The sequence below is a fragment of the Apodemus sylvaticus genome, chromosome 7 (assembly GCF_947179515.1).
Source record: "Apodemus sylvaticus chromosome 7, mApoSyl1.1, whole genome shotgun sequence".
Classification (NCBI taxonomy): domain Eukaryota; kingdom Metazoa; phylum Chordata; class Mammalia; order Rodentia; family Muridae; genus Apodemus; species Apodemus sylvaticus.
Window position 1 is genome coordinate 91,588,346 of NC_067478.1, and position 10,315 is coordinate 91,598,660.

The window sequence follows — 10,315 nt, forward strand, 5'->3', positions numbered from 1 at the left end:
AAAGTGATCTACAGATTCATTGCAATCCCCATCAAAATCCCAAATCAGTTCTTCACAGAGTTATAAAAAACAATTCTCAAATTCATCTGGAATACGAAAAAGCTGAGGATAGCTAAAACTATTCTCAACAACAAAAAAATTCTGGGGGAATCAGTATCACTGAGTTCAAGCAATACTACAGAGCAATAGTGTTAAAAACTGCATGGTATTGGCACAGAGACAGACAAGTGGACCAATGGAATACAATTGAAGATCCAGAAATGAATCCACACACCTATGGTCACTTGATCTTCAACAAAGGAGCCGAAAACATCCACTGGAAAAAAGATAGCCTTTTCAACAAATGGTGTTGGTTCAATTGGAGGTCAGCATGCAGAAGAATGCGAATTGATCCATTCTTATCTCCATGTACTAAACTTCACTCCAAGTGGATCAAGGACCTCCATGTAAAACCAGACACACTGAAACTAATAGAAACGAAACTGGGGAAGACCCTTGAGGACATGGGCATAGGGGAAATGTTCCTGAACAGATCACCAATAGCTTATGCTCTAAGATCAAGAATTGACAAATGGGACTTCATAAAATTACGAAGTTTCTGTAAGGCAAAGGACATTGTTAAAAGGACAAAATGGCAACTATCAAATTGGGAAAGGATATTCACCAACCCTACATCTGATAGAGGGCTAATATCCAATATATACAAAGAACTCAAGAAGTTAGACCCCAGGGAACCAAATAACGCTATTAAAAAATGGGGTACAGATCTAAACAAAGAATTTTCACCTGAAGAAATTCGGATGGCCGAGAGGCACCTTAAGAAGTGCTCAATATCATTAGTCATTAGGGAAATGCAGATCAAAACAACCCTGAGATTTCACCTTACACCAGTCAGAATGGCTAAGGTCAAAAACTCAGGAGACAGCAGGTGTTGGTGAGGATGTGGAGAAAGAGGAACACTCCTCCACTGCTGGTGGGGCTGTAAGGTGCTACAACCACTTTGGAAATCACTCTGGCGGTTCCTCAGAAAACTGGGCATGACACTTCCAGAGGACCCTGCTATACCTCTCCTGGGCATAAACCCAAAGGATTCTCTGGCATGCAATAAAGACACATGCTCCATTATGTTCATAGCAGCCTTATTTATAATAGCCAGAAGCTGGAAAGAACCCAGATGTCCCTCAAAGGAGGAATGGATACAGAAAATGTGGTATATTTACACAACGGAGTACTACTTAGCAATTAGAAACAATGAATTCACAAAATTCTTAGGCAAATGGTTTGATCTGGAAAATATCATCCTAAGTGAGGTAACCCAATCACAAAAGAATACACATGGAATGCAATCTCTGATAAGTGGATATTAATTAGCCCAGAAGCTCTGAATACCCAAGGCACAAATCACATAGTGAATGACTCCCATGAAGAAGTATGGAGAGGGGCTTGATCCTGGAAAGGATTGATCTAGCATTGGAAGGGAATATAAGTACAGAGAAAAAGGTGGGAGGTGATTGGAGAATGGATGGAGAGAAGAAGGTTTATGGGACTTATGGGGAGGGGGGAATCTGGGAAAGGGCAAATCATTTGGAATATAAAAAAGAATATAGAAAATAAAAATATTAAAAAAAGAAGGTCTGTCTGTTTTATTTGACAACTGTAGCCGCCCTTGGCCACGTGTGATCCGGATACCTGGAAGAGAATTCTTGGGATAAACGGGAAGGGGACGAAAGAGAAATGAGTCAAGAAGACAGTTGCTGATAGAGACTGACTTTACTACTATTTAGCCAAAATATATAGTCTTTAGAAAACAACCCTGCCCCCCAAATGGCCGCAAATTCCTTGGTTCTTCTTCTCAGCGGGTCGCCTGCTTCCAGTCATGCAGGTTTCTGCTTGTCTCCAGGTGAGACTGCCCTGAGGCAGCCTTGGTTGTTAAGGTGAAAGCAGCTGTATTGTTCCCAATGGAACAAGGGCCGGAGATAACACCAGAGGAAGGGTGGAGGCTGCTGGCCATGAATGTCACAGCTTGAATAGGATGGGCTGAGAAGTCCAGCTAAATGCTGTGGGGGAAGAGACAGACAATAATATGCCTTTGCATTTCTTTGATTATACACAATAAATATGATCCTAGTTTCTTAATCATAAGATGTGTGCCCTTAAAAATTATATAACTACTTCCTTGTCTAGATACATTTAGAAATAACAATATATGGCTTTCTGGGGTCTAACTTCTTGAGTTCTTTAAATATATTGGATATTAGCCCTCTATCTGATGTAGGGTTGGTGAAGACCTTTTCCCAATTTGTTGGTTGCCGATTTGTCCTTTTGATGGTTGTGGGAAGCCACCCTGAGCTATTCGGACTATTGCTTACTCATGGCCCTAGGGTGGTGGCTGCTAAAATACAAGAACAATTAACTGGAGCCTCTCCCGTGGGCATTGGTTTAGCCATTGTCTCGAGATAACTGCAGAATGGTCCTTCCTGCATCATCACCTGCTGACTCCAGTAATTGCGGTGGAAGGAAGTCCTGAGATAACTGCAGCAGGCTCCGGCCTGTGCAAACACCTGTTGTCTCCACCAGAGGACCCTTATCTCTTCCTGCTGAAACTGCTAGGATTGCCCTTCCTTCCTTTGTCCTTGCCTTGGGGTACGCCCCTCCTGAAAGCCTTAAAACCTGTGTACCCCAGAACATTAAACGAGGCTTTGACACAACCCAGGTTGACTTGTCGTTCTTGGTGCTTGGCCTCCTTCCTTCTCTCCCCCCTTTTTGACCTGCAGGTAGCACCCCTTCGGAACCCTGGAATAACTGACCCGCTGGACGGGTTACAGATGGTGTCCTTTGCCTTACAGAAACTTTGTAATTTTATGAGGTCCCATTTGTCTATTCTTGATTTTAGAGCATATGCTATTGGTGTTCTGTTCAGGAACTTTCCCCCAGTACCTATGTTGGGGTACAGAGCTAAACAAAGAATTTTCAATCGAAGAACTTCAGATAGCTGAGAAGCATCCTAAAAATGCTCAAATTCATTAGTCATTAGGGAAATGCAAATCAAAACAACCCTGAGATTTTACCTTACACCAGTCAGAATGGCTAAGATTAAAAACTCTGGAGACAGCAGGTGTTGACAAGGATGTGGAGAAAGAGGAAAACTCCTCCACTGCTGGTGGGGTTGCAAAGTGGTACAACCACTCTGGAAATCAGTCTGGCGGTTCCTCAGAAAACTGGGCATCTCACTTCCAAAAGATCTTGCTATACCACTCCTGGGAATATACCCAGAGGATTCCCCAGCAGGTAATAAGAATACGTGCTCCACTATGTTCATAGCAGCCCTATGAACCTGGGAAGAAGGTTCAACAGAAGAATGGATGCAAAAAATGTGGTATATATACACAATGGCATACTATTCAGCCATTAGAAACAATGAATTCATGAAATTCTTAGACAAATGGATGGAGCTGGAGAGCATCATACTAAGTGAGGTAACCCAGTCTCAAAAGATTAATCATGGTATTCATGAACTTATAAGTGGATATTAGCCTAGAAACTTTGATTACCCAAGACATAATCCACACATCAAATGATATACAAGAGGAACGGAGGAGTGGCCTGGTTCTGGAAAGACTCAGTGTAGCACTATAGGGCAAAACCAAAACAGGGAAGTGGGAAGGGGTCGATGAGAGAACAGGGGGAAGGAAGAGGGCTTGTGGAACTCTAGGGGAGTGGGGAAAAGAGGAAATCATTTGAAATGTAAATAAAAAATATATCAAATAAAAAAGACAGTAAGGGAGGGAAGAGGAGAGACAGAGAGAGAAAGAGAGAGAGAAAAAAAGAAATAACAATATAGATATACATATTACACTTGGCCTTGATCATCAAACTCAAACAAAGTTGTGTGTACATTTTATTCCAAAACCCTAAGTACAGCTGTGGTTTGTTTTTTACAGGAAGCAAATACATTGTTCTTACAAAACTGTACCCTTCAAATATAAAGAACAGAGGAAATAAATTGCCCGGTGTTCTGTTCCCAGGAATGTAAGTTTGTCATTTAGAAAATAATCATAGCCCTCAAAAGACTTCTCTGGTCTGTCCTGCCACTGGGGGCCATGCTGGGATATTGCTGTTCATGCTCCATGCTGTCACCACCGGCCATGCTGATGTCTATGATCTGTCCTGCCTATAGTAACCATGAGGAAGTCCATAATCGTGCTGCCGTACAGTTTCCTGCTGCTATGGACATGGTAACATCTTTTGCAATGGTATGGATGACTGTAGATACACAACTGAGAATGGGAGGCATAGGAACTGAGAAGGCTAGGCTGATTCCATTATAGGCTTCAGATTGGCAGTTAAGGAGGCTATACCTAAATCTCTGTTTCCAAGAACTGCACAATTCCAGACATGTCCAGCCCTCAGAGGCTGCCCCACTACCTGGCCTAAGGCAAGGACAATAGGTCAGCAGCAGTTTTCTGATTGCCTCAGCTACATCCTCAGCAGTAGTTTTCAGACCTCCCCAGCACCCTTCCAGGCTCCACACCCGGGTAATGGAAAGTCTGTAGAGATGGACCCAACAGATTAACACCTGGAGTAGGTTACGTACTCCAGAATCCCTAAAGTGTTTTAAATCAGGCCTGCTACCTCTATCTTGGTAATGCAGAGAACCCAGCATGCTGGACTTCTGCAAAATAAAACACTCTTTGAGTTTATATACAAAACAAAAAAAGAAGGAAAGAAAGAAAGAAAGAAAGAAAGAAAGAAAGAAAGAAAGAAAGAAAGAAAGAAAGAAAGAAAGAAAGAAAGAAAGGAAGGAAGGAAGGAAGGAAGGAAGGAAGGAAGGAAGGAAGAAAGAAAGAGAGAAAGAGAGAAAGAAAGAGAGAAAGAGAGAAAGAAATTGAAAAAGAAAATAATCATATGACAATAAATATATCAGAGAAAACCAGTGACAATTTCGGCTTGATTTAACAAGGCAATCAGATTGCCTGAGTATTATCAATATTGTGGTGGACTAGTCTGATAATGTTCTCAGAGTCTTGTAAGAATTAAATATTATTTGAGTAAAGAATTTCAGACTAAAAGTCTGGAATAACAAACCTCTCTAAAGGAAAAAAATAATCTTGAAAATTTTATAATTATGGAATATCTACATTTTTGTCCTCTTTTATTTCAAATAAGTAACTTTGTTAATCAAACTCACTGTTGTCTAAGGAAACAAACAAGCAAAGAAAAGCAAAAATTGTCTAAGAAGAGCAAGAAAGAAAGAAAAAAGTAAGAAAAAACAAGAAAGAAAGAAAGAAAGAAAGAAAGAAAGAAAGAAAGAAAGAAAGAGAAAGAATGAAAGGATATGAAGATTGCAGTTCATGAATTTCCTTGTGCAGAAAAAACACATAGCAAAAAGCCATAGTCACTGTTATTTTTTTTTAGAAAAGAAAAACAGGGAACAGGGTCTTGATCTAATATTGGCAATGGCCATCATCTGGGAGCCATATGAACATGAAAAGAACTCTGACAGAAAAAAAATAGAAATAGAGTTACATTTCATACTAGCAAAAAGAAAGAAATTACAGTGGAAATATTTTCAAGACTCTAGAGAGGAACAGAAAGCAGAAAGGAGGAATGTAATGAAAAAGACAAATAAAGAGGATAAAACAATGCACTCGGGTCAGGACAACAAAATCACAACTGTTCATTCAGCTTGTGACTCTTTTCATTTACATATGCAAGGAGACCAGACCCATAAAACAGGCTAACAGTTATGATGTGAGACCCACAAGTGCCCAGGGCTTTGGACCAACCCTTACTTGATGACATATGTAGGATACTGGAAAGAATCAGAGCATATGAGACTAAGATAACGAGGCTGGATAAAATGATAATTGTTCCAACCACAGCAGAGCTCACAAGCTCATTGACATAGGTGTTACTGCAGGAGATCCAAAGGAGAGGGAAGATGTCACACATGTAGTGGTTGATGAAGTTTGAATTACAAAAACTGAGCCTGATCATAAACCCTGTGTGAGTCATGGCCCCTGCAAAACCCATCAAGAAAGAAGCAAACATCAGCAGACAGCAGATCTTAGTGGACATGACAGTTGTGTACTGGAGGGGATGACAGATGGCCACATAACGATCATAGGCCATGGCTGTCAGCACATAACATTCAGAGTTTACAAAAAAGCAGAAGAAAAACAGCTGACTCATGCATCCTTCATAGGAGATGGTGTTCTGCTCTGAAACAAAACTCATCAGCATTGTGGGGTTACAAACAAATGAATAACAAAAATCAATGCAGGACAGATTGAAGATGAAAAAGTACATGGGAGTGTGAAGATGTGAATTTAGGCAAATGAGATTCATTAAGCTCAGGTTTCCCACCACAGTGGCTGTGTAGTTTAACAAGAAGAGAACAAGCAGGGACAGCTGGAGCTCTTGATTAACTGTTAACCCCATAAGAATGAACTCAGTCACTGAAGAGTTACTTTCCTTAAGAATTTGTTTCATGACTTTCATCTGTAATAATAAGAGAATAAAATGTCATTAATAAGTATCCCATCATTGATCCCAGTCTGAGAACTGGAGTTCCTGCTTACTAAGTTTGGTGCTTAGTGAACACACAGCAAGGCATACAAATAGCATTAATGCTCATGTTTGTTTCCTTAAAAAGCCCTATTTCCCCTTTCCTTACACACATTTTTTTCTCCATCCATTAAAAATGCAGCCAGATTTCTAATCTCTCTGCACATTACTTCCCTTGGTTTTCCTAGAATTCGCTAGGAATTGGTGCAGAAGTACAACGTGTGTATCCAACCTACAGGGGTTTGAAGAGAAATTGAGAAAGCAAGGATTATTTACTGCTCACCTTGAAATTCTGGATTCTTTTCTGCTATCAAAACATGTGATGTCTTCTTCCTCAATGTCCAGAGATTAAGGTAACAATAACAAAGCAGGTTCTAATCATTAGTATTGATAAGCCTTTGCCATGCTTGGAGTATTTGAACAGTCAGGAACATGATCTGTACTTGAGAACTTCACCAGAATTTTATTTTCACATAAAGGAAACGAACTCATTGCCTTTTATGAATCACTAAAACATCACTTGAGTTAAATGAGAATTTGTATAGTAGACTAGGATTTTCAAGAATATTCTTTGGCAGTCCAGGAATTTATTATTTTTTTATGGGACTTTGCCCCACCTTGGGTGGACCCTGGAGAATAGAGGTCACAGAGTTTGTGTTTACATCCACTGTCATAACTAGTGTGGGATGTTTAGAGATAATATAATTTCCCAGTAGGAGTACCTGAGCCTCAGGGCAGAGTTGTGACTTGTCTCCTATCTTATTCCCCTCATTATACTTCTCATAACTCTGTAAGTCTAATGTCCAGGGACATGCCCTCTTGCCACTTGTAATTTTTCAAAGATTACAAAAATAAATATTAGCGTGATGAGTAATACTCTCCAAAAATTTCATACAAGGTGGATTGCAAGTTGATAAAAGTTTAAATCCAGACTTTCTATTTTGTAATTATAAAACTGCAGTACTCTCTGAACCTTGTTTATGTATAATTGTAAAAACCACTCATAAAAATGATTACTTTTAAGAAACCAGGGAAGGGGATAACAGTTGAAATGTAAATAAAGAAAATATCCAATTAAAAAAATGATTACTTTTATATCAGTGTAGAATTATTCTCTAGAATATATAATATGTGGTTCAAACTTACCAATTCAAGAAGAAAATATGATAATATTGTTAAATAAAAGAGTTATCTCACTGGGTAATTCAATGAAATAATTCACAAACATATTTGTTCTCTCCTAAATGTATGAAAAAATGGGCTGATAAGTGTTACGTACTCTTTATTATACATTGTTCATCATATAAATTCTCAGTGTGGTTATTGTTGGCATTTGAAGTACGTACCATTTTGTGGTACATTATATGAGTGGAGCAGAAACAGTATTTTGTGGCTCCACCCACTCCGTTTTAATATCACCTCCCATCATCACACACACCTATTTTTATCAAAAAGAATTTTGTAACTCAATTAAGACATTCTATGAGTACTACAGTGGATGAGAATATCAGGTGGCAGAGTATGGTGTGCCATTAGGGTGAGTTCTTTGAAAATGAAAACTGAAAAAGATGATACATTAAAACAAATTCTATGAAAAATAACTAAGCAGTTCTCTTTTGTAATGACTTTAGGTGTCATATTAAAACAGTAATCATCTTAAAAAGTCAAAGGGTCATCCTTTTTATATGTACTTGCATTATTACTCGGCTCTATCTCTCTCTGCATATATTCATCATGGATCTGCTTATCATTTCTTGTTGAGAAGATAACATTTCTACTCAACCTTAACTTACATCGGAGATGAGATTTTATATTTGAATTAAGTGATATTATGACATAAATTATTTGTATACCTAGCTTGTTTTATATAAACATTACATTTTTTAACTTTGGTACTGTGCATCAAACCATTCAAGCTCACAGCTGTGCAGCAAGTGCTCTTTCCCACTGAACTATGTCCCCCATCCTGACTTACTAATTTTAATTTTCTGTAGACTTTACAGTGTATTGTGTATATTTCTTAATATATCTATATTATAGTTTCACTTCTCTGTCCTACACTCAGTTCCTCTTCCCCTACCCTCCCATCTAGATCCACATCTCTTTTGTCTTTCATTGGTAACAAACAGGCTTCTAAAAGAGAACCAGTAAACATAAAAATAAGATAGTAAGATAAAACAAAACACTAATGCATCAACATCAGACAAAGGAAAATCAAAAGAAGAGAAACAGCCTGAAGAGAAATCACAAGAATCAGATATCTACTCATTCACCTACTCAGGGGTCTCATAAATATACTAAACTGAAAGCTAGAATATACATATATACATAGGACTTGAGGCAAACCAGTATTGTCCATCTGCTTGATGCTTTGTTCTCTGTGACTTCATATGAGATTCATTCAATAGATTTAGAGGGCTTTGCCCTCTTGAATTACTCCATTCTTCTTGGTTCTTACCCTCTTTCTTGCTCTGCTTCTGTGAGGTTTTCTGAGATCTAAGGGGCTAGGTTTGATGGAGTATACCATTGAGAAGTATGTGTTCAACATTTGTTCTCTGAGTAATCATTGATTGTGTGTCTCTGAATTTCCATCTCCTGAAGTAAAAGACTCTCTGATGATGACTGAGTATTACTAATATTGCCAAGATTAATCTTATTATTACTTTATTTTTAATTGATTATTACATTCCAAGTATTGTGCCGCCTCCAGTTCTCTAATTCCAGAGTTCTTCACCCCATCCCCTCTGTCCTAGACCTCTGAAACAATGTTTCTGCCTCCTCCACACCATCAGTCCCCTTCTTGGAGAACTAAGTCTCTACAGAATTAGGTACATGCTCTCTAACTGAGGCCAGACAAGGCAGTTCTCTGCTATATATGTGCCAGGGCCCTCAGATAAGTCTGTGTATATTCTTTGGTTCCAGGGTTACTCTCTGGGAGCTCCAAGGGATCGAGGTTAGTTGACAGCGTTGGTCTTCCTATGGGGTTGCCATCTACTTCTCTTCCCTCTCCACTGAATGGATGCAGAAAAGATGGTTCACTTACACAATGGAATAGTATTCAGCTGTTCAAAACAACTACACAATGAATTGTGAAGGGAACTGGACTGAACTACAACTTATCCTAAGTGAGGTAACCCAGACCCAAAAGGACAAGCACAGTATATCCTCACTGATGAGTGAATATTATCCAACCGGTACAGAACAACCATAATACAAGTCACAGACAGTAAGAAGTTTAACAAGAAGGAAGGATATTTCAAGTAAGGATATTTCAGTCCCACTGAGAAGGGAGAACAAAATAATCATGGGAGGCAGGAGAAGGGATGACCTGGGTTAGAGAGGGGAGGGAGAGGAAAAAGGGAGTCAGGATCATATATGGGGAGAGATTGGAGTGAAGCCCAGAGGTCCAGGAAAATGATTAAATACATGGAGCTGCTGGGAGTTGGGAGTTGGGAGAACCTCTAGAAAGTTTCTTTTTTTATTTTATTAATTGATATATTTTTATTTGCATTTCAAATATCCCGTTTCTTGGTTTCCCCCCAGAAAATCCCCTTACCCAACCCCTCTACCCCTGCTCACCAATCTACCCACTCCCGCTTTCCTGTCATGGTGTTCCCCTGTACAGGGGCATCTAGCCTTCTCAGGAACAAGGGCCTCTCCTCTCTTTGATGTCCAACAAGGCCATCCTCTGCTGCATATGCATTTGAGCCATGGGTCCCTCCATGTGTACTCTTTGGTTTACGATTTA

The 10,315-nt window shown here is 39.3% G+C and overlaps 1 protein-coding gene across 1 annotated transcript; it reads right to left on the minus strand.

Moving 5' to 3' along the window:
• Positions 1-5,667: 5,667 nt before the first annotated feature.
• Positions 5,668-6,507, minus strand: LOC127689763 (olfactory receptor 143-like). The gene has a single exon (XM_052189373.1). The coding sequence runs from the start codon at positions 6,499-6,501 to the stop codon at positions 5,668-5,670; it is 834 nt and encodes a 277-aa protein (XP_052045333.1). The 5' UTR covers positions 6,502-6,507.
• Between the last annotated feature and the right edge of the window lie 3,808 nt (positions 6,508-10,315).